Consider the following 25900-nt stretch of genomic DNA (forward strand, 5'->3'; position numbering starts at 1 on the left):
CCAAAAGAAATTCTGAACATATTGCCAGAAGTAAAACCTTACAAGAAACTGTATTTGCTTTTCACCTCCCTGTACCAATGAGCTCTACAGGGCAAAGGCTTCACAGCTTAATTGTGCAAGGCTAAGCTACCCTGGAACCTGATGCTATCTGCTGAGTAAGAATTCAAGATGAAGGCAAGTAGGATAACTTTTAGTTTAGGAATTTCTCTGAAAACCATAAAGAATGTCCAATTCTTTAAAATGAGTCATTACATGAGAAGTAAGGTTTTGAAAAAAAAAAAAAAAGGTTTTTTCTGAACACAAATATTAACATTCTAAAGGGCACTTGTGTCTTCAGACTAAAGAAAATGGACTATTTTATGCATTCAAAGTCCAAACAGAATAAAACCAGTACGTATTTCCTTTGCCTTGCAAATAACTATTCCACAGGAACAGGAACTGGAGGCAATGAATATAATTTACAACCAAGAGGCTGTAGATTAAGTAAACAGCAAGGCAGTAAATTTTGCATTCACAGCCACATGGTGTGGTGTATGCATGACTGAGGGTACACCAGACAGTGTCTCACACCTAGAGGCAATTCTGGCTCCTAGCTGGGGTTCCCTCTCCCATTTCTTCTCCTCCTTGTCCTGCCCTTGGGAAAGACTGAATCACCAAGCAGAGGTACCTGAGGCTAAATAAATTTTGGCATCCACAGGTGGGAATTAGGTGGGAGAATGTGACTCTGCAAACCACTTTGGTGACCCTCATGTTCTTGCCAGTGGTGAGACTGTGGACAGGCTGAAGTTTGAGTTGTGTCAGAATCTCTGAAAGGAGCCAAAAGAGCTCTTGGTGCAGTGATTTGTGCCACAGGGTGATGGAGAGTGGTGCCAGACCAACACTTAATGGATAAATGGAGTTGTTCCCACTCTGAAATCTAAAAATTTAAACCAGGAGAAAGCTTTTAGATGCTTTAGTTTTCTCTTTTAATGGCTTTTTGGTGACAGTGCCCATATTTTTTTGCAGAGAGGGAGCAGGATTCAGACGATTTATTTTGAGAAATCCTTTGAAATGGAACTAAACCAGCCTTTAAGCAATATCATTGTGCAGAAGTTGTACTTTAATCCACTTGGTCTTTGCACAATATATTCGTCCAAGGCACTTACATGCCTGAACTGATATTATTATCTCAAAACTCTGTAGAGTTTAACATGTTTATACTCACAGCATCCACATATGGCAGAAAAAAGCTATGATTTGCACTTCCCAAAGGAGGAGCAGGGCCTGAAGAGTGTGCCTGCTCTGTCCCTGAACAGAAACAGCACATTGCCCACAACTGCCCACACTGACAGGGCTGATGGCACAGTCCCCTGAGCTGGCTCACCCTGAGCCAGCCATCCTCCTGGCCAGTGCCTGCACACAGCTCAGTGGACAGCACCAATGCACACCTTTTCTATTTACTGGGAGAGATAGGAGTCAAAAAGATCATGCAGATCCACCCCCAGAGTGGGAACCCAGACAATTTTCACCGTAGGGTTGGTAGGTCTGATTACCCTTATGTATTATATAATACATATATATATAAAATTATATATTAATATAAAATTTTAATATATATATTAATTTTTTTAAAATAATATTATGCCCCCAAGCACCCCTCTCCAAAAGCCCTTTCTGGTGTTTATTATTTAGGGCAGAACGTGTTAGAAACACAGAGCTGCTAACTAGTTATCTTACTTGTTATTGTAATGCATCCTGGGACATCCTGAGTTTACTCCTTTGCATGTACAAATAGAGAGACGGGGACAAGACACAACTAGGACTTTCCCTCTGAGCTGGAGGGCACCCAGGCACACTGGGAATTCCCAGATCACCCATCCCACCTTGCCTCCACACAGATCCAGTCACACTGCAAGGGGGATGCGTGAGCAGAGGTGCTGGAGCCCCTGTACCACGTGCTTTGGCACATTGCTCCCACATCCCCATATCTGCAACAACCACTTCCACCTCCCTCCAGCACAAAGAAATGAATACTAAAATCCAGGGTACTGCTGTTCAGCTTCTACCCAGCCTGGGTTTAAGCTGCTGTTTTATAGCTCTTTCTTACCAAGTTTTAACTGATGACTCTTTTTGTTTCCCTCCATTGATGGCATGATGCATTTGGCTGCCCCCACATCTATGCACAGTAGGTGAAATCCTGGCTTTATGTAAGTGGATTTTTAACTCTGGCTGTCATACATCTGCTGCTTGAGATTTCCACATACCTACACCAGAAGGATAAATGAATCTGTGCAATGATGATGGCCATCACCAGTCATGCTGTCACACTGAGTCACCAGACAGCCTGGGCTCTGTTTGCTGCAGGTTTCTGCCCAGACATGGATGGGATGGAGGGATAAAGCCACTGCACAGCTTCTGCAGAGTGTGGGATTAAGGCATGCCTGAATATGATTTTCAAAGCAGTCAATAGGTCCTGGCAAACAAGTCCATTCACTTTTGCACAGATGGACCACAGTGCCCCTCATGAACAACACCAGAGGCCAGACTTCAGTACTCTTATTTCTTTTAACAACTTACTCCATAAAGAGCAGCACTGACTCAAGGGAAAAAACCCCAACAAACAGAAACCTAATTAATCTTACCCAGAATTAATTAGGAAGGTATTCCCTTTCTGCAAGCAGGGAAATTAGAAGACAAAGTGATCTGACACCACAATGCAAATCAATGACAGAGTAAGATAAGAACTCCAGATTTTCACATCTGTGTGTTCTAACCACAAAAACATCCTCACAAGACTTCAAGAGCAGCAGCCAGTGGTTCCTGTTACACATTGTTGGTAAACAGGCTAGAATATTTTTCCATAGATAAACAGACCTGTACTTTACCCACTCTGCTACATTTTTCAGCTTAGAGAAGAATATTAGAATTCCTTTAGCAGGATAAACTCAGCCTTCCCAGCACATCAGAGACAGCCTAATGAGCACCTACCACTGAGATGCTGTGTCTGCTTCTCCTTTCTCTTCCATATGGCTCAGCTTCTGCTTTTCCCTCCTCCTCTGCCCTGGGATTGTATTGGGAGCCCCTGTGCCAGGAGCCACACACCAGAATTTAGAGCCAAACAACCCCTCCTGATTCATTAAAGGCCCTCTGGGGTTTGCAATGGTCCTTCATGATGGCAGAGGCACATCTTTATGGCATTTGCCAGAGGCTGGCACACACCAGGCAAAGGGACCAAGCAATAAAATATTATAATAAGTACTATATTCAAGAAAGAGAAGGATACAGACAGAAGGCTTAACAAGAATGATAGTGAATCTCATGACTCTCTCTCCAGGGTCTGACACAGCCTGATCCTGATTGCTCATTAAGTTATAACAATTCACATGAAACCAATCAAACAGCCACCTGTTGGATAAACAATCTCCAACCACATTCCAAAGCAGCAAAACACAGGAGAAGCAAATGAGAGAATACTGTTTTCCTTTTTCTCTGACGCCTCTCAGCTTCCCAGGAGAAGAATCCTGGGCAAAGAGGATTTTTCAGAAAATATGATGGTAACAAAGGGTCTATTTTTAAAGCCAGGTTGATTCATATAGATTTCTGAGGCTGGGCTGGGTGTCAAGGCCTTAAACAGGAGAATGTAAGACCTAGAATAATAAAATATGCCTGCCACCAGCACCAAGGGCTTGTGCAAACACACTGGCTTTAGGTGACCCAGAGCAGAACATGAGACCAGGAACAAGAAAAGCTTCCAATGTCTCTGGCACACCGTGCTGCTGCAGTTTTGGGGAGCAGCATGTCCACCAGTGTGACCAGGGACACTGCAGTGAAACCCCTTGTGCAGGAAGAACCCTTTGGATGGAGACACTTGCCAAGTGGAGCAGGCTGAGAGCAGGCATGTGCTCAGGAAAGCTCAGCCACAGGGGGAAATCTGTTGTATGACTATCACCTGGCAACATTTCACAGCATGTTGCAAGGAAATTCAGGCCAGGGAGAAGCTCTAGACCTTCAGCCAAGAAGAGGCAGCAGCTCATCAGTTATTTTGTTATTTTTCCTTTTCTTCCCACGTTTTTACCTGTGGTGTTGCGCAAACTGTTGCCTTTTTGCTCTAAACTTTCAACTATACACAGCCATGAATGTAGCAGCACATGTCTTCAGTTAATTTAGCTCAGGTGGGACCAGGATTAAAGCAGAGACTGTTCAAAGGCACCTCTCTCCATCTTGGTGTGAATCACTTCCAGCAGCAGCCCTGCCTGCTCCTGTCTGCAGGCATGAGCACTCCTGCACGTGTCACAAGCACTCCTCACTCCCATTCCATTATAAAATAAATGCCCACACACATCAGAGGAAGGCTCTTTCCCCAAAATGCTCCCACTTGCTGTTTCTAGGAGCTGCCATGGCTCTCCTGACAGTGGTCACACGCCAACAGCAAGGAGAGGAATTCCAGCTGCAACCAGGTTAGGCTGCAGAGGAAGAGAGTGCAAAATAAAATGCCTTTCTCTAGGAAATTTTCCTTTTAAAAATACATTTTGTCTGGTGACACAATCATCAGTGACAGAGAGCTAACCTACATTTCCCTCAGCACCCTTCAGACAAGGCAGGACAGCACCAATGGGAAGCAAAACCTCTCTACAGCAAATCCATCTTCAAAAGCATCTGAAAAGAGCAGATTTAAAAGTTTCTGGCAGGGAGTTTTCAGCCCCAAGAAGCAAAATGTCAGAAGCACTTTCTGCAAGTGGTCCTGCTCCATGCTTACAGGAAAACAAGGCTTAATCAACAGGAAAGACCCTGGGCTGCACTCAGATAAATATTCCTGCAGATAAGCCTAGTGAGCAATCAGAACAAGGTGATTTCTCTCCTCCCTGCTCAGCATTGCTTAATTTATTGTTACACCACTCCTGTCCCATGGCACTGGGTGATGTTTTGCACCAGGGTGACCATGCAGTTTAGAATTGAGCATTTCTGACATCACCATCACAACAAGGAGCATCACAGCCATGGTAGAATATATGTGGCATCACAGCCATGGCAGAATGGATGCCCAGCTCTGTGTTCTCCTGAAGGAACATCCCCTTTTCTGTAGCTGCACGAGACTCACAGCAGATTTTTCATGGCAAAACCCCTACGACAGAGAGAAAAATGATTGCATGAATTTTAATTTTCTACCTGATTTTTCATACTACAGATGCCAAGCCCAGTTTTTAGTAATGCTGCCTCTGTTTATGCTAATGCAGGTCTTAAAATCTCAGCTCCCTTTCAGTGGATTTCAAACTGTGTTTCTGACTCTTTCTTTACAATGCATTTTGGAGAATTGTATCTTCTTTCCTCAGGGACATCTGGACATTTAAAGGCTCCACTAGGTCTCACTCATGGATATCAGTGCTCCTTAGAGTATCATCAGTGAGGGATGAAGAAAATACAATTACAGAGTGGTAAAATGCTCCTTGCCAACAGAATAATTAGACAGAATAAACACCAAACTCCTCCAAACCATCTTCGGAACTAGTAGAGAAAGCCCTTTTCAGCTAAGCCAGGATCACACAGCCCCAAATGGGAATTTTGTCTTGGAGAAAGGAAAAGATGACATAAATATTTGGGTCTCTGAACATGATTTTCCTCCAATTTAAGAGAAAAAAATGGCCTTTACAGGCTAAGATATAACCATGTGGCATGAATCAGAATGAAATGAGCACATGTTCTATAAATGCATCAAAGAAAGGCTTCACCAGCAACAGTATTTTCTTTTTCTATAAAATGCTTAAAAAAGTAAAAGTTTGGCTACAGCAGACCTAACCAGTGTTTCAGGAAAAATAAAAAAAAAAAAAAAAAAGAAAGAAAAAGAAAACCACAAAATCCTCCACATTCATTTTCCACTGAATAATTTTCCAGGGAGAATGTTTAAAGCAGAAACCTATGGCAAGTATTTCTGCAGACCTATGAAAATAGTTTCTGTAAGAGGAGGTAACCACAGTACTGTAAAAAGAAGTCAAAACAGGGTTTCAAACAGCAACCTGTATTTCTACAAAAAAAATCTAGATTTTACATTCTCCTATTCGAGGCCTTAACACCCAGCCCAGCCCAGCCACAGAAATCTATATGAATCAACCTGGCTTTAAAAATACACCCTTTGTCACCATCATATTTTCTGAAAAATCCTCTTTGCCCAGGATTCCTCTCCTGGGAAGCTGAGAGGCGTCAGAGAAAAAGGAAAACAGTATTCTCTCATTTGCTTCTCCTGTGTTTTGCTGCTTTGGAATGTGGTTGGAGATTGTTTATCCAACAGGTGGTTGTTTGATTGGTTTCATGTGAATTGTTGTAACTTAATGATCAGTCAGGGTCATGCTGGGTCTGGAGAGACCCTGGAGAGAGAGTCACAAGATTGATTATCATTCTTGTTAAGCCTTCTGTCTGTATCCTTCTCTTTCTTGAATATAGTTTTAGTATAACATTCTTTAATATAATACCATAAAATATTGAATCAGCCTTCTGAGACCTTGGAGTCAGATTCTCATCTCTCACTTCATCCTGGGGACCTCACAAACACCACACACCCTTTTGCAGAGATTTTGGGGCAATGCAGACAAAATGTGTAATGAGATATCTTTTCTTTCAGTGTGAATATGAAAGGGATGACCATGTTCCTCATCACCTGCCGTAGTACAATGCAAGTGCAGATGCAATTTAGGCCAGCACTGACTCTGGAGTCACCTGCAGACTCCTGACCAGAGTCACCTGCCTGACTGCACAGCCTGGAACAGAGGCTGGAGCTGGGACATGAGCATGCCTGGGAAATTGAGCCTCTTTTTCTGCCTCAAAACCATGGAATGTCTTCTGGAACACACTGTCACGTAGCACTCACCAGCCTCCTCAGCACAGCCTGTAGAACCTTCCTCCAGAAGAAAACTTTTAATAATGTTTTCCATGTAAAAGAATGGACTTGGGAACACCCACGTTCATTTTGCATCTTGATTCAAAGCTGTGTTATTTCACTTCAAAGCTCTGCAGGTTGTTATGAAAAGCCTTTTCTGTTTAAATAAGTGTAACCATTTAATCAGAATGACTCCACTTCATGCCTGAGAGAGATCCCACTGTATCATAATGAATTCTCACACTGTGGCATATATGGATTTAACATTTATTATATGCCTTGCTGCAAAGCCCCTTCTACCTGAATTAATCACCAGCTATTTAATTGACTTTGGTGCACCACAGTGTAAATTACCAAGAGCTGAGAGAACCAGAACTAAATCTAAAAGACTCATTCAGTGATTACGTGAACACCAAGTAACCAGCAGTGAGACTTCTGGGCAAAGCATGAAAGGAAGGAGATGCTTATCCAAAGCCAACAAAATGGAAAGAAAATTGCTAGGGCTCTAAATAGCCACCTTCCTGCTGCTTGGAGAGAAAAGCCTCACTCCTGCCCTCAGGGAAGCAGTGATATTATAGAGGATTACTGGCAGATCTGTATTCCTGCCCCTTCAATCGCCTGTTCCAGACCAAGCCATACAACACAGGCAGGTACACCCCCATACCCAGCTGCAAGAAATTCCTAAATGGGGATTCAGTGAGGCAGCTGCTGCAGGGCTGAAGGAAGAACTCAAGTTGATGCTGCCAAAACCTATTGCTATTAAAAAAAAAAAACCCAAACAATCAAGGCACATATTGTCACCCTAAGGATTTGGTACCAGTCCTTGCTGGGGAGTGGGCATTACAACAAATAATCCTCTGTTGTAATCACCAACACAGGGAAACAAACCAATTCATGGGATCTTCAAATCTTTTTGTAACTTTAAAGATTAAGGTATTAGAACAAGTTTTATTTTGAATTTTGGCCAAACCCTTTGTTTTCTCTATTGACAACAGCAGCTTTGCAACAATAGATATCTTAAAAGAAAAAAAAAATCCACTTTCATCTGAACTGTTCACATTTCTCTGAAAGCAAACAATGTTATAATGCTGTCTATTCAATGAAAATGAGAAATTTTTTTCTCCATTACTTCTTTATTCTCAAGGCTACAGGAAAAAAAGATAACCACTCTCCATCAGGAGTATAATGTCACTTCAATTGAAAAAAATAACCCCAAACCATAGTGCTGCCTTGCTAATGAGTCCTTACTGGGATGCTTTAACTAAGGTAACAATAACAAGTGCAAGCTTTGGAATAAGGATGTTGGCAATTGTCTTCAACTCTGAAGAAGTTGACAGAATCTTCTAAGTGGTTTTGGAAGGCATAATGAGAAAGTTTTTTGTAGTCTCCAAGGTGAAGAAGACTCTCACCATTCCTCTGTTGCTGTAGGAAGGCTGGGCTCTGCCCAGGGACTCTAAAATGCCTGGTCCTGAAGCACAAGGAAGCAACAGGACTGCTGCTGAGGAAAAGGTGCTGTGTTTGGAGAAGGCATGGGGACCAGGAGTTTCCAAAAGTTCTGCCACACGCAGAAAAAACAAGAAGAGAAATGAAAAGTGCTGAGGGCAGCTAGGACTAGCCAATGAGCACACTCACACTGTCAGGATCACACAGAATCCACAGGATTACAGCTGTCCAAAAGCCATTCTGGTGGTCAATCTGAGGTCTATTAATCTATTACCAATAAATTTGCCCATGCCCTGATCTCTACCCCAACACTAATCTTTTCTAGTCTGCTTATAACCTCTCTGCCACTGGAAAAGGGGAGGTCCTCCTTTGTATTTGGCACTCACCAGTGTGACCCAACTGATGGAATGATCTTTTTCCACAAAGATGTCAAATTGATACTGGATTAATAACTGCCACCTTTCTGCTCCTGAAGAGCCCAGAATGCTTTTATTATCCATTGGCAAGGCCCTGGAACAGGCTGAGCAGAGAAGTTGTGGATGTCTCGTCCCTGGAAGTGTTTAAGGCCAGGCTGGATGGGGCTTTGAGCAACATGCTCTGGTGTAAGGTGTCCCTGCCCAGGGCACAGGGTTGGAACTGGATGATCTTTAAAGTCCCTTCCAACTCAAATCATTCTTTGGTTCTATGGCATAAATTCTATTGTGAATGCAGAGAGATTTCCTTCTGTTCCTTCTTTTGCATAAAGCTTACACAAAACCCCCCAAGTAGGGGAACCAGCCTCACCTAAGGAATGTGGCATGGCAGATCTGTGTTTTGCTTTAATTAGCATCCTGATGTGATAGTGGCTTGGCATGCAGATCTCTGTTTTGTAACACACCGAGCCCTCGCTAGACTCCGTGAGGAACCTGGCAAACACAACACTTCCTTTCATTGTCTCTTGTTTTTCTTGGAGCCTGAATATTTTCATTGAAATGTCACTTACATGCACAGCTCATGCTCGGCTGCTCTCAGAGTGCACTCAGGCATTGGGCTTTCAAAAAACAAAGTGAATTCAGCACTTAATCACAGAGTAGCACTCTGCTTACTTATTAGCAAAACAGTTGAGAGGCAAAATCACCAGCAGAGTGGTCCCGGTAATAACAAAAACTTGTGCAGATTTTACCACTGGTGAGTTCCTGCCTGTTCGAGCTGCTTCCCAAGGCATTGCAGGGCTATGAGGTGCTTGTGTGTGGCAGGGTAGAGCTGACAAACAGCAGGAATGGGGCACTGGGACTCTGAGCCTGCAAACTTGTGGGCTGAGCTTTCCTCAGTGCATGACTTGCACCCGGCAGGAAGGAGCCTCCATCATCCCAGCTTTTCTGAGACAGAAATCATCTGAATAATTCATCAGAGTTCAGAGACCAAGCTGGGAAAACTTCAGGGTTGGGGGTTTTGGCTCAGCCTGGGTTGGGTTTTTTGCAAAGGTAAGGAGAAGTACTTCAGGGTTGGGTGAAACAGGATGTTCACCCTAAAAACTTGTTCTCAGCAGAGACACCAAAGTCTCAAAAGACCTCACAGAGGAAAATACTCTGGTTTCTTTGGAGAACCAGAAACAGAGCTGACAGGATCTAGGTAAAGCAGTCCTGCCAAGAGGATCAGATCACAGGTGCCCCAAAGAAGTGGAACATTATACCAGACAGGCATTAGGGTTTTCACTTCCTTTAACTAGATCCTAGTATTGACAGGAATCCCCCTGGATTTGTCAATATTCTTGACTGTGCAAACAATGGCAATGAAACTCACAGGTGGGTCTTCAGCTTTAACCATTACTTACCTAGCTGCACACTACCCTGGGCTGCTCCATAAGTTTTGGAGGTGCCTTTCAGACCCATTTTTAGCCTGTTTTCCAAAGGCAGTGAGGCAGTGACCCTCCATCCGAACTTGCCAGCCCTTAGAAATTTCTGACCCATTGGGTGAACTTCAACTAGCTTTGACAGAAGAGTAGAGGTAGCAAAAATATTAAGTTCCTACCTATTTTAAGCGAATATAGACAAATAAATGAGAAAAAGGAAATTATTGTCTTAATAGATTTTTAACATGGTCCCCTATTCTGCTGGAGAAGCAACAGCCTCAGATCCTGTGGCTTTGACTAGCACAAGTTACACAAAAATCTCAGGGAAACCAAAGTCTGCTGCTTCACACTTCAGTGCAGGTGAACAATAGAGGTGAAATCGGTCAAGCCTTGGAAATCTGCTCTGATCTACGCAGGCAGCACAGTCAGAAACAGCATTTGCAAGTGGACCCACAAAACTCAGCTGGAAAAGACATTTAGATGGGATTATTAGGAAAAATTTCTTCACTGAAAGGATTGTCAAGCACGGGAACAGACTGCACAGGGAAGTGGTGGAGTCACCACCTCTGGAGGTACTTGGAAGATGTGTGGATGTGGCACCTGGGGACATGGTGGGATTGGCAGTGACAGGTTAATGGTTGGACTCAATGATCTTTGAGGCCTTTTCCAACCTAAATGACTCTAAGTTTCCATGTGTTTATGTAAATCCATTTTTATGCATGATCTTCCAGCATGCAGAAAATGCATGAATCATCAATACCCAAAGAGGCTGATTATGCTAATGAAACATTCGTATCTGACATCACCAACCACAACAGATTATCAAGATCTTTCCCTATACTGACAAGTATAATAAGGCAGATCACTTGTAAGATACAGTAAGGTAATTCTTACCAAATGGCACCAACAGCAACCAAAAATCCTATAACTGCTTTTTAACAGAGCTTACTATTACACCAAAATTGTTTAATAAAACTATTTCTGAAAGCAATTTATTTCCCCCTGTCTTCTACAATATTCTCTGAGGAAATCTCAAGCAGCTTCCAGAAGGAATGAAACTTTCAAAGTTTCATTTCAGTTTTTGTCTTTGTTGCCTATGTAACAGTACTACAGAAAATCCAAAGTTGGGAAGGAGCAGATTTTTTTCTGGTTGGAAAGCACATCATCCTCATGGAAATAGGACAAATGTTCCACAGTATTTTTCTATAGTGCCTGCAAAAGTTTGGCAGAGTCATCACAGAAGAGGCAGCGATTATCTACATCTGTATTTGGCTTTGCAGCTGCACCAGTGACCACCTCACACCAAAGCTGGGAGTCAAAGACAGCGAGAAGTCATCCACAACCTTGCCAAACTTAGAAACACTGGGTTGGAATATCTTGCATTTTGGAAAAATAAATAAAGCAAAAATAGCCCAGCCCTTTATAAGGAACAGTATAACCCCTGGAAACAGCACATGAAATTCTGAGCTGTCAAATCCAGCAATCTCCAACATGGACTTCAGGTCCACCTTGCACTAAGAGGATTGTGTCAGTTTGAACAGTTCTGTCATGGTTTGTACACAATAAATGTGAAAACAAGGTGGTGAAACCAAAGCCAGAGATCTTATTTCCCCATGGACATACTGGGAAACACACAGAGCAGATTCACCAACAGCTATGTAACCCTGGGAAGTGCTCCCAGAGGGACTGGCAGGAACAAATTGAGTGTCAAGTAGACACGGACAGCTGCCTCTTAACCTCCCTCCTTTCCAACCCCAGCACAGACACCGAGACCTTTACTTGCCCATATCTTTGACAGAATAAATGAGGTGTGATATTTATCCTTCAAGCTGGCCTGCTAACAAGCATGGCTTTCATGTAAAAGGAGATGCACTCAAGGACAAACATAAACAAGGAGGCTTGGTCTGCCTTCAAAAACCTTCTCCCACAGAGGTGCTGCAAGATGCTCAGGGGCTGTAATGTCAATTTTCCACAACACAGCAAGGAGTGCTCTAAAGTTCGGTAATGAAAATGCTGTCCACGCCACAAAATAATCCTTGGGAAGTATTAGCTAGAGTCCACTTTGCAAGCAATGACCCAGGGAAAAGGACAAATGGATCTGAGATTTGTTGTGCTCATGATACTGATCTCTGAGTGGCCCTGATTATACCCTTCTTTTTTTTGCAGTCTAAATGTGGCTTTCTCAAAGCTGCTTGATCAGAACCCCTTCTGCTTCACAGAACCCAAGTTTTAAAGGAAGGCAAAATTAGGAGAAATTGTTTAGGAGAAATACACAAAAATGAGAAGCTGAAAAACCCACAGGGAATCTAATAATAATCAGAGCAGAAATATAAACAAAAAGATAAGATACTTCATGCTGTGCAATGGTTCATAGCCATTGTATCAACAAGTTGGTGTTACCTTGGAAACAAGAGATTATCCATACATGCCTTCTCCCAAACAAGAATCCATGAAAGGAGGGAAGCAAAATGGATTTTGAGCCTCCTGGACTTTGCAGTGTTGCCACCCAACTCTTGATACCAATTGATCCCAAGCCTAACTATTGATGAGCACTCAGAGGCAGTGCAGAGGCTGCACCATCCTTCAGGTGACATCCAAGGAGATGAGGGTGAGTACCTGGCTTGGAGAACCCTGAGTACCCTGGAAGTTCTTGTCCTCTCCACCTTGAGATAACACAGCACTTTCCCAAAAAAGTGCAGGAAGATCATTCCCTCCCTTCCCTTTAGTGCTCTTGGTCTATCTTGTAACACAGCTCTTTGCTGGGGCTGGGGACTGCCCCAAATGCTGCTGATGGGCTCTGGCTGCTGCCTTCAGCTGGGCATCTCACCCCACTGGACCTGTGCCCCCTGGAACAGCCACATTCTTGGCCTTTGGAAAATTAACTGGCTGGGTTTACACGTACAGCTATAACAGAAGGGATAATTCCCTAGGAAGTGTTGAATGGTGAGCAAGGAAAAATTTAGACCAAGATGTAATCAGTGTCACCTCTCATTACAGAACTACATTTCAGATAACCCAAATATCTGGATGCAATTATTTTATAAAAGTGATGGTTGCACTATATTAAACAAGCTAATAATAAGTAGGAATAATATCTATTTATTTTTCTGAAGACATTAAACAAAACTAAGGATTTATGAATCAACTTATCACAAAATTGGTACTTCCCACAGTCCAGCTGGCTTGTTGGAATTTGTACAACACTAATGTTTCTCTCCTTTTGCAGCACTCTGAACTGAGATGTAGGGCTACAGAAACACACTAAGAATTTACAGGATGTTATTCTCCCCACAATGCCAGCACAACAACTTCTGAGGACATCACCATGCCTGGACCTTACCAACAGACAAGGGACCAGCATTTTCCCCAAGGGCTTCCCCTGAGGCATTTAACCCAGAGGTGCCTCTGTCAGATGCTCCAGGCTTCCCTATGGCACATCAGGCTCTTCTCAGCTGTAATTCACTCCCCTGCCCTGTCTGTTCTTCACTTTTCCTTGATGCAGTCTCACAAAACCACTCTGGTTTGATTTGGGTGAGACTAGTCACAAAACAATTTAATTCCCAATTTAACAACAACACACCACACCACAGCTAGAGCTCTGGTTTTGACCACCCTCCAGGGATTTTGCAGTCCGTAGCACACAAGACAAATACCTCGTATATACCCCATCTTTTGGGTTAAAGAGCAAAACCAGAGCAAGAAGAGTTGGCAACTTTGATATAAAGACTTCATTAGGTTCAGTACTTACAACTGCATGACCAAATATAAATGGTTTGGACTCTCATAGATGTCTTCCAGAGCAACTATATTTTCATGCTTGATCCTGAAAAAATACAAGATAAGATAAGATGAAATAGTGATTTTCATTTTTTTTTCACATGACTGCAAAACACAGAGCTATTTTTAGTTACACAATACTTGTCAGTGTTTTATTCAACATTATGAACTTTTTGCAAGGATATGTAGTGATAGAACAAGGGAAAATGATTTTTAGCTGAAAGAGGGTAGATTTGGATTAGATACTATGAAAAAATTATTTCCTGTGAGGGTGGTGAGGCACTGGCACAAGTTGCCAAAAGAAGTTGCAGATGCCCCATCCCTGGAAGTGTTCAAAGCCAGGCTGGACAGGGCTTTGAGCAACCTGGACAAGTGGAAGGTGTTCCTGCCCAAGCAGGGGGATAGGAACCAGATGATCCTTGTAGTTTTGACAAAAGTTAACAGTCCAAAGTGCTTCACAGCCCAGAATACAGTTGTTATTCAGAAAAAATTATTTCAATCATCTCTGAAGCCAAAATGTGTAGCAGTTAAGTATTTGAGGCACTAGAGGTATTCAGTTCCTGTGCCAGATGAATGAAGACGGTTGTTGGTGGTGAAGATGGAAGTTCCTGTGCCAGATGAATGAAGATAGTTGGTTGGAGGCTGAATTCTCATGAAGCTTTGCTGCAGGGTGCAAGGGAGTGACAGAGGCAGGCTGGCAGGGAGAAAGCAGGGATCTGACCCCCTGGAGAAGCTCACACAGGGAACCAGCAGCCATGTGACAGCCCCACGCTCCTTCCCACCAAATTCCTGCTGCTCTGATGTTAAGCCTGGACTTGCTGCCTGAATTTCCCTACAGCATCATTAAGCTCTTTGTGCACCAGCTCCAAGAGTCTTCATGGCTTTTTTACATCCTCACCATCCCCACCATCCTCTTGCCAAAACATTAGCTCTAAAGAGAAAAATCATCTCTACAAGCAACATCTAATTAGCAATGTCTCGATGGGTTTGTTCCTTAAATGTTTACAAATAATTTGCAAAGGATATATTTAATTGTGCAGATCCTGAAGAGAGTACCCCAGTGCAAGCCCAGGGCAGAACATTATTTACACCAATTCCAAACAATATTTTAAGTGCAAGAGAAAGATGGAAAATTCTAAGAAGAGGCCACTCATTAAACAACAGATGGGTATGTTCAGAAGGAAAGTAAACATGTAGTGTCAGCAAATGCAAAACTCTCTGCATGTTTCTAGGTTCAAGTAGCTTAATTAAGATGCTTAATCATGTGTCAGGACCTTATCCTCTATGGTCACAAGTGTCCTAACACCTGTGTGATGACGTGGAGAGCAGAAGGTCCATTGTGCCCAGCAAGATCTTTCCCACAAGCATACAGACTAATTCAATTTCCTCTGAATTCACTGGAAATATTAGGACTGACCTGAATTTATGCCCATAATCACTCATCAAAAGCTGTGTTCATGCAAGGACCTTCACACACAGGAAATTTAATGTCAGCAATAAGCAAACTCAAATGTAATACACTGCAGGATGTTAGAGCAACAAACACATGACTTGGCTCTTCATTCCACCTAAATGGCTGGAAAATCCCATGGTACTTTAGCAAAATTTCCAGGTAAATTGCATCACAAATTAAATTCTTAATATTTGCAACAGGAAACCAATACACCACCCACTTGGCTTTACACAACAAATGTTTGGAAGGATTTTTTTACTGTGCAGGTCTAGTGCCTGGTCCCTTTAAGGTTTAGTTAGGACAAGAGCAGGTTTGCCTTGTTTAGTTGAGTTGAAGGTGTGTTAGAAATGACATTTAAAGCAATTTGTGATTTTTAATGAAAACTATAATATTTATTTATCCATTTTCCTTTATGCACCACACACATTCACCTGATCCTTTGTGCTCCTCCTACTATCACAATGATGGCAGTTTAACACAATCAATCCGTAATGTTTAAAGTCTCCAGTTTAGTCTGGAGTATGGTTGTGTGAAAAACACCAATCACTTGTTTTTAAAATTTTAAAAAGTTTAATGATAATAAAATGGTTTTTAAAATAGCTATATAATTAGAGTAATAATAATTTGGACAATTTGGATTAGGACAATATGACGGAACAGAAACAAAGAGTTACAGACATCTGAGTACCTCTTTCTGGACAAAATAAGCCTGAAAAAGTTAACAGAGGATTAACCCTTAAAAACAACAGACTTTTGAATATTCATACATCTCACACATGATGCATAAATTCCTCTCAAACACAGGAGTCTGTCTGGTCAGTGTCAACTTCTTCCTCTTAATCCTGACAGCGTCTTCATGGCTGATGGAGGCAGGAAGAAGTTCATTTCTTCTGATAAGAGGGCAATAAATTCTCTTTTTCTGAAAGATTTAGGTGTCCTGTGGCTGCTATCTGGTGTGAGTACCTCATTCCTTTCTTAAAAAAATATCCCACATACATAGTTCCTATTTTAACTTCAAAAGTTGCCTTTTAACTACAAAATGATATTTACCACATGATTAAAATGTTAATACAGCACTACTAATCAATACAACATAATACATACAGTAAATATCTGCTTAGAGCCATACAATATGAACTTTTCGCCGTTTTCACCATGCATTCACTGCTGCTTTGCATTTCTAGTTTTGGGAAGCCTCAGAGGCTCCCCAAAGCAGCCTCACCATCACACTCAGGGTCACCCACAGGCAGGGAGGCAGAGGCTGGGGGAGAGCTGATCAGAGATGCAGCGCTGACACGGGGCTGCTGCAGATCCTCTCCCCTCCCTGATGCGCCAACCAAACGGGCACTGCACCCTGTGCTCTGGAGGGAGGGCAGACAAACTGCTCCGTGCTACAGAGAAAGGGGAGAAAAGGCTTAGTCCCACCCCGGCAGGGTCCTCTGTATTGAGCCCATCTGTCCCCCACCCTGAAATCAGAGGCAGAATGTGAGCATGTGGGAAGACAGCAAATACAAAGCGTAATCTGGGAGGCGACAGCTGAAGAAGCTGAATCACCCCCAAAGGACACAAGGAGCATCTCTCAAAGGGATGATGGCATTTGGAGCACAATGTGCCTTTGGGAGGTGGTGTCTGTACATATCAGCCACCCCAACTGCTGGTGGTGCTGTGTTGGGGAAGGTGAAACAGGAAAACCTTATAAATATGATTGCCTGGCAAAGGATTTTGAGACTATGGAAATTATAAGAAAGATTGAAATGAAAGCAAGCTTTGAGATCCCTTAGTTACTGAACAACTGGAAAACAATGGTGTGGCCAGCTGAAGGTAATCCCCTTTGGATGAAACAACACCCTCTGCTTGCAGACAGCTCCAAGGGTCAGAGCAGACCCTACTAGCTTGGCAGAAGGGCCCAAAGAGTAGTTTTTAGGGTTTAAAATGTAACACAATATGGTAATGTAATGATTCTTATAGGCTGGATGTAAATGCTATAGGATTTGTATATTGTACTAGACTGGTTAATGAGAATTAGAATATTCAACACAGAAGAAGATTTATGGTATAGTAACAGGAAATTCTCTCTCATTTACTCTTTTGCTCTCATCTTCTTTATCATTCTCTTGCCTTCTCTCTCTTTACCTCTCCCTCTCTCAGTCCTGCTCTGAGCTGTGGCTGGCAGCTCCAAGCAGGATCTCTGCACCCAGGCCTTTGGCAATAACCACAAGTTCTATGACTGTCAGAACTCAGGATATTCCTCTGGCTGCCCTGGAGGGCTTGAGCCCCTGCCCAGGGGGCTCAGAGACCCTGGCACAGAGCCCAAGACCCCTGTGCCTTTGATTTAGCCCTTGGAAAAACCAATTACCAACATTATATGAAGAATTACAAGTCAAGAGACTTTAAATGGAATAATAGTTAGCTGGTCACGGAGTGAAAAATAGATTTTTGGAGTTTTTAGAATGGGGGTTCAGGGGGCAAGATAGAGTAATCTGGGCATGTCCAGCCTTTCTCCTTCTTGGCCTCCATCTTCTGGATGAACAATATTCATTTCAATAACACCCTGGGGTTTGGACAAGCAGGTGTGGCATCATCAGAATGTTTTGTTGGTAGCACAAAGTCCAATGGTGATGGAACAAATGTGTCCCACTCCTCTGCCAGTAGATGAGCGGTGACAGATGTAACAGGCAGACACTCCCTCTGGCTTGCAGGGATGCTTGGGTACACTGAGAGCCAAGGAAAGCACTGTGAAGTGGCAGCTCCTTGCTGGTCATGGATCAGGAGGGATGTGGGGATGGGTTAATTAACTCCACTTTTATCCCCTTCTAGAAGCACCAAGCGAGTCTCAAAGGTTCAGAGGATTCATTCTGCTAAGCCTCCAAATGCCTGCACACAGCCCTGCAGAAATACTCACTGGACTGCCTGATCTACTCAAGACTGACAGGATTTATTATTTTAAAAGGTGCTGCTCTCACTTTACAGAAGGGGAAGCACTGTGCAGAAAAACTACAAGTTTTTTCTGTAATCACCAGCAAGAATGGAGCAGAGAGGGCCAAGACTGCTCAATCCCAGAGTAATATCTTAATCAATGGGCCATATTATTGCAATTCCTTCTCCTTCCTACCTCAGTGAGAGAATCTTAACCCCACTTCTCTGCAGACTCTTTCTTCCTTCTGTCCTTCCCCTCCAGACTCCCAACATTATCCCAAATCTGCCTGATTAACTCTGCACAAAGCAGATCACTGATGCTTCAGGGTACATGATAGTGCAATACTGGGGCTGTAGCAGAGGGGACACAGACATGGGATGGGGTGACAGCAGTTCCCATTACTAGCTTCCAAAGAAAAAAAGCCCTGAAAGTGAACATCAAAGCATGGACTTGCTTAAAGCAAATTAGATCCCATTATGCAAATTGATATGAAATAAGGAAAATTGCCCTTGCCACCTTTGCAACCTCCCTTTCATCACATTTGCTATTTTTCCTGATGCTCCCCCTCCATCCTGGCAAACCCCATGTGCTGCTTGCATCTCCCGCATCCCAAAGTGTCCCCAAAATTCCTCCATCTGTGGCACAAAGGGCAGGTGCCACCTCCAGCCACCACTGCTTTGTTCAGTTTCAGGAATACTCTGAGGCCATTATACAGAAAGAAGTTGTCTAGAATTAAAAATACAAATAAAGAGAGGCAAATTCTTTTTTAGATTCAGGACTTTTCACCCTACAATTCTCATGTGATGCTGCAATCCATGGGAAACAGAAGAGGAAGATAAATCTAGGAGTAAGAATCAAGGGAATTTAAGTATACAAAAAAAAAAAAAAATCAAACACAAAGAGGGATTAAACCTGGTAAGAAACTATGAAAGGTTTAGTATAAAAAAGAAACTATGAAACTATGAAAAGAAAGGATGGATTCCCCCTGTTCAGAGCAGCTCTGGGTTGGATGCTGTGCCTCAGGCAGACACAAACCTTGGGGCTCAATGCAACCATGCAAAATTATTAAGCTTCCCCTCCAGACTTTCAGTCTATGATTCTGCCATGTGCTTTTACAAAGGGGTCAATGATACAAATGAATGAAGGCAATGTTGTGCTCGAGCAATATTTTAACACACAGCCAGCCAAGATTTAAGGGAGCAAACTGAACTGGGCAACCAAGGACTTCAAGTGAGTTTTCTGGGCATGGCAGCTGTGCAAACAAGGGCTGACAAAAGAGTGCTTGATCTGCAGCAGAGCCCAAGCACAGACTGGCCCCCTCTGCTTCCTGTGGAGACGTTGCATGAGAGAATTGATAAGGGAATTGTCATTTTTCTCCAACTGCTACTGCTAAAACACAGAAACTTCACCTCCAAAGGGGCTGAAACACACCTCCAAAACAAGACCTGACATGACCAGGGGTGACATCTGGCTCTGCTCACCAGTTTCTATCATGCCAAATGGGCTGTGCTGCAGCACTGGGGTGGTGATGAGTACATGGCATGGCACCCCAGTGATGCTAAAATCCGCCCTTGCCACTGCCTGGCACAGAGACACCACATCCTACTCACTTCCACCAGAAGTGCACAAGCTCCCATAGGTCCAGATCTAGCTCTAATGGACAGTATTCAATGTTTGCCCAAAAAATATCTAAAAATCAATAAATTCCATGGGCTTTGGCAGGAGATTGCTTTTAAGAAGCGAGGGATTAAAATCTGGAAGTTGATGTACAATAAGGGAAACCAAATCCTTTAATGCCTGGGCTTTCTGTACATCTCTGCTGGCTCCCGACCATCCCAGAGGCCAAAGAGCTGGCATTAAACCTGCTGTCTGCTGCCATGGATCATTAATTAGAGGGGCTGCCCTCTGCACAGATAAAAGCAGAGAACCCAGATTTTGCTGTTGTTTTGGCTGCTGACCTGCCAGGAGAGCACATGATACACCCCAACTACAAACCACAATAGAATCACTTACATTAATATCTATCATATTTAACACCAAAAACCAGGATCAATTAGAAGAATGCCACACAAAAACCTTGGGCAAACACAAGAGCTGCTTAAGTAGGGCAGGTCCCCCCCACAACAACTCTTTCCAAGCCAGTGCTGCATTTTGCAAGACGTGACATTTAATGCTGCACCTCCACGAGCAGCACGTGTCACGGAGAAAATGCCACAAGAAAGCAGGAATCATTTTGCAAAAGCCAGAACCAACAAAGCGTGAGGCTGTGAGGATTCGTGGCTTTGAGTAACCAAATGTCTTTGAGAATCAATGTTCCATTATTCCCACACGGACCCTGGAGAGAGTTTGGCCTGCAGCATCCGGGTTGATGAGTTCACCAGTTGGCCAAGGGAAGTGTTTAAATCAGTTTCTGCTGTGGAGGGCACTGCAAACTTACCTCTGCTCAGCTGTCTCATTTGTTTGAAATGAGTCAAGAATTTCAACAGATAGTATTGTGACGGTGTTCACAGGGGTCTCAGGTTGAGGGAAGAGACAAGCATCTGACTCCATGTTTCAGAAGGCTTGATTTATTATTTTATCATATATATTACATTAAAACTATACTAAAAGAAGAAAGGATTTCATCAGAAGGCTAGCTAAGAGTAGAATAGGAAAGAATGATAACAAAAGCTTCTGCCTCGGACTCTCTGTCTGAGCCAGCTGACTGTGATTGGCCATTAATTAGAAACAACCACATGAGATCAATCACAGATGCACCTGTTGCATTCCACAGCAGAAGATAATCATTGTTTACATTTTGTTCCTGAGGCCTCTCAGCCTCTCAGGAAAAAAAAAACCTAAGGAAAGGATTCTTTATAAAAGATGTCTGTGACATAGGATAGTCTCATGTCACCACATTTCTCTTCACAGAGAAAAGCAAGGCACAATTCTTCCCAAGAACATTTCTAGCTTTCACATTCTCTGAACCTCAGAGAAAGGAAAAACAATTCTTATCTTATTTGCTGTGCCTGTGTTGTGCCAAAGTAGAATGCAATATGGAGATTGTTTACCCAGAGGGATGGGGTTTTGTTTCCTTGGCCTGTCAGGACCAGGTGTGTGTGTGTGTGTGTGTTGGGACTGTCAGGTGACAATCATGAGATTTTGGGCAGTTGAGTGCTTGGCAGATTCAGTTTAGATGTAAAGTAATATAGTGTAATATAGTATAGAACAATACAGTATAATAAAGTAATTAATTAGCCTTCTGATAAGATGGAGTCAGATGCATCATTCTTTCCCCCTCGTCGGGAGTAAAAATATCCACTAGAGTCTCACACATGGTCACAGGGAGCGATCAGATCAGATTGCTCTCCAATTGAAAGAAAACGACTCAAAAATCTTCATGGTGGCTCAGAGGATGTGAGGATGCATGGGAGCAAGCCAGCCTGATCTCAAGGAGAAACTGGGAATTCTGCCAAGAGGGGAACGGGCAGAGTGAGATGGCAGGGGTTGGTATGGGGAAGGAGACTTGTGGCTGTCCTGGAAATGGCTGGCTGGCTGCAGCAGAGCTCTGCCCACCATTCCTGCTCCCAAAAACCATTCCAGTGCTGATGCTGTGGGTGGGACTTGCACTGCCTTACCTCAGTGCCATTCCTGTGTGAGGGCCCCAAAGCTGACACCACGATTGGAGGTGCAGCCCCACCAGGGCAGAGCAAAAAGGGACAGCCCTGATCCTGCTGGCCACATTAGTGCTGATTTTTGGGGTGTGAAAGGGAGGGAGGGCAGTGTGGTGCCTCACATCACGTGTCCCGTTGATTTCCAAGGTTCCAAACTGTGAGAGGATACCAGATTGATGTCACCAAGTGAACCACCTTCCCTGAAATGGGCAGCTGGAGACAGCTTTAGAAGAAAGGTATAAACTTTAATGACCCTGACATTAATTTCTACTACTTCATATCCCCACAATGTCCTCCCATCATGGACAACAAGAACGTGGTGACAACTTCTGTGGCTTTGGTGCCCACCATCTCAGGGTAGCAGTCCCCCCCTTTCTCACCCACAAACACACATGCAAAATAATGCAACACTCAGAGAAGCCTCAGCTCACACACATCGAGCAGAGATGTGAACAAAACCAGGCACACGTCAGTTGGTCACCAAAGGTGGCTCTACTGAGTCTGCAAATCCAAAACATCTGGTTTTTCTCTCCTACTACACTTATATTGCCAGTGTTTTTTGAAATTATATCCCTAATTTGCCTCCTGGAAAGAGCTGGAGGAGGGTTACTGGATTCAGTACTGAATACTCCCTTGCCTTAAAAATAAAACAGAGCTCATTTTTATGAGCTGTAACTTAGAAATGGTGCCACACCCCCATGCCAGACGGTGTTTTTTGACCTCCTCTGATCTCCTACTATTATGATACCTTTTGTTCCCACCCACATTACACATCTTGCCTTGCTTGATCTAACAACTGGGCAAGGGACAGCTAATTCCAGCTCAAAGCCAGATGGTTCAGTGTCCATATGCTGGCTGCCTGGCCAAATTAGTTAAATCTCTGTGGCTGGAAGGACAAGGAGTTGAACTTTGGGGTCATGTGGGGGCTTCAAAACACAGACTGCTCACAGCACAGGAAGGAAATTAGTGTCTTCACTAATATTTTTAAGATCTCTATGCTTCTGTCAGGTTAATCTGGTCTGCTTTGGGAAACCAGATAGAAGAAAAGGACCCTGGATGCCCTAGAAGATGGTACCCAAAGGTAAATATGGAGGGATGAGTCACTTCATAACCTTCCCTCAGCTGTTACTGAAGAGCAGACTGTGACAAAAAGCTCCAGTGTTGGTAGCAAGCAGCAAGTGGCTCAGAGCAGGTGTCTGAAGAAAATAGGAATAGTCAAAATTCAGAAGAGAGAAGCCCACCAAAAGGCTACTTCATTAGACTTAGAAGGTAATGATGATTTTAAAATTAACATGGTTTCCAGTTTAGTTTTTTCACACGTTAACACTTCAAAATTAGGCATGAAATATTCTGTATGCAAAGCAATGGGCCAAGATGGGATTTGTTCTGATCCAGTGTCCTAGCAGGATTTTCTCTTGATCTCTCCATTTCGTTTTCCAGATCCTACCCATCACCTCTATAACCTCCTGTTCCTCAAGAGTGAAGATCCAGAAATATTTCCATCCATTTCCATGGTCTTTCTTCCCTAGCACTGCATGTCTTCTACAGCAAATCCCAGCCTTATGTACCACGTGCATATAATGTTCTCATGAGATTTTGCAGTGATAAAGTGAAGCTGGAGACATTCCACAGGTGGAAACCTGAGCTGTGGAGTTAATCAGCTGTAGCACTAACTGGCTGTGACAACCCCTACCCAGATACACCTTGAAATTTCTGATCCCTGCCCTATCTCATGTTATACTTCCTAGTGAGGTCACAACAGAGCTCAGACAAAAGCTGAACATTTTCAGCACAGGTTTTCACCAGGTACTGGTGGAACTTTATAACCCCCCACGAACATAACAAATTAATTTAGGTACTTTGAGGATCACCATAAGTGATTCCTGGATCACACACCTGGAGGGAGGTGCTGACCTTGTCCTCACTTGTCAAGAATTGTCAGGTGAATGCTGCTCAGCAGCCATTCAAGGGAAAGAAATTCAAGCTCTGGGTCTTCTACTACTAAAACTTGCAGGTCTAGTGTGAAGACAAGGTCCAAAAAACCTTCTGGAATCCTTGTATTCCTGCAGATCTAGCAGCCCATTCAAGGCAACAGGAATGTCCCCATGTCAGTGCCATTTCAGGAATATCCCTGACATCCACAAGAAGCACACCAAACCATGGGAATGATGGTTTCAAATTGGTAGATCCCAACTGGCAGCAATCAAAAAGCCTTGCAAAGTTTGAGCAGAAGCCTCCAGGCTGTTTAATTTGAAACACATCAAAACAAATATTAATGATTAATTAATCATTAAAGGTGAAAAAGATAAAAACAGTGTCTGCAAGGATTTATCTCAGCAAAAAACAGTGTACACCATGCTTCAGTTCTTGGCAGCAGCCCTGTTTTTGCAGTGTGGAGGACTGTGGATTTACATGTGCAGGGATTATTAGGGATGATTCCCACTGCCTTGCCTGGGAGACTGAGGCGCCACGTGCAGTCAAAGGTGGTGAGCAGCTCCTGGGCTGAGGTGGATGTGGTGGTGTTCACAGGGGCCCCAGGATGAGGGAAGAGATGAGGATCTGACTCCATGTTTCAGAAGGCTGATTTATTATTTTATGATATATAGTATATTAAAACTATACTAAAAAAAAAAACAGAAGAAATTATTTCATCAGAAGGCCAGCTAAGAATAGAAAAAGAAGGAATGATAACAAAGGCTTGTGTCTCAGAGAGTCCAAGCCAGCTGACTGTGATTGGCGATTAATTAGAAACACCCACACGAGACCAATCACAGATCCACTTGTTGCATTCCACAGCAGCAGATAACCATTGTTTGCATTTTGTTCCTGAAGCCTCTCAGTTTCTCAGGAGGAAAACTCTTAAAGAAAAGATTTTCCATAAAAGATGTCTGTGGCAGGTGGGCTGCTCTGGAGGTGTTTCATGAACATAAAAGCAGGCTCTGCTGGCAAACCCCCTGAAAAACAGGAGGAATGACACTCTTGGAAGCAGTCAGAGCAGCTATCCTTGTACACTGCCTCACCAAATGAGAAGATGTCATTAGTCTGCAGTGAATGAGGAGCTGAATAACTGGTGTAACCCTGTGTGCCCTCCTGGCTCTCAGGTGAGTGCAGTGTGTACACAATCACTCAGTTCCATCTGAAACCTGGCAGCAGACACTGCATCTCTGAAAGGAAAGCCCTGCCATCCGTGAAACACCCATTGGACACAGACACAGGGATGGTGTTGTCGCCTGTTATCTCCCTCACTGGTTTGAATACATTCTAATGAAGGGTGAATGCTCTGACACCCACTCACCTGCACAGGTAAGTTACACAGGAGCATGGAAAATGCCTATTCATTCAAGCACGGAGCTGAAAGATTTAACAAAGCCAGGTATTTCACACCACCACATGGGGAACAAATGTAGCTGTCACCCAGATGTGACAGAGCTGGGACTCCCAGCTGTGACTTCTACAACATTTTTATCTATTGGGTTACCCCAGAAGCTAATGCATGTGGGTGAGGTGGAGCTGAACTGCTGATCATAAGGACAAGGAACAGCACAAAGGCAGAGATGGTTTATGTACTCAGAAAACACTGATGTAACCAAAAAGACACTTAGTCTCACAGCAGGAAGCAGGGCTATGCTCTACAGTCACATCCAAAGAGGTTTATGCCTCAAAACCACATTTTCTCCACAAGAAAAGCAGAAAAGACAATGTGCAACCAAGCACAAATGACAAGCTGAACACAAATTTCTTGTCCCCCAACGAAGCTGGGTCGTCCTCTGCATGCTCATCTCTGCTGATTGCTGCTGGACAGCCTGGAAAATCACCAGCTTTGATTGAGTCTCATCAGACTGGGTGTGCATGTGACAATTAAAGCAGATTACAATCCCTCAGTGCCATGCCAGGGGCCAGCATTGTCACACGTGCCCAGCTGCAGGTGTCCCCTGCAGGGAGGAGCTGCAAATGCCCTCCAGAATGGGTCAGAGCCCCT

The 25900-nt window shown here is 43.4% G+C and overlaps 1 protein-coding gene across 4 annotated transcripts in view; it reads right to left on the reverse strand.

Moving 5' to 3' along the window:
• The window catches only part of CAMK1D (calcium/calmodulin dependent protein kinase ID), a 221597-nt gene that overhangs the window by 74441 nt on the left and 121256 nt on the right, over positions 1-25900 (reverse strand). For all 4 annotated transcript variants that reach the window (XM_058804568.1, XM_058804567.1, XM_058804566.1 and 1 more), the window contains exon 3: positions 13870-13944. In XM_058804568.1, coding sequence (XP_058660551.1) covers positions 13870-13944 — 75 coding nt within the window. The remainder of the gene's footprint in view (positions 1-13869; positions 13945-25900) is intronic.

This window comes from Ammospiza caudacuta, chromosome 5 (genome assembly GCF_027887145.1).
Source record: "Ammospiza caudacuta isolate bAmmCau1 chromosome 5, bAmmCau1.pri, whole genome shotgun sequence".
Taxonomy (NCBI): domain Eukaryota; kingdom Metazoa; phylum Chordata; class Aves; order Passeriformes; family Passerellidae; genus Ammospiza; species Ammospiza caudacuta.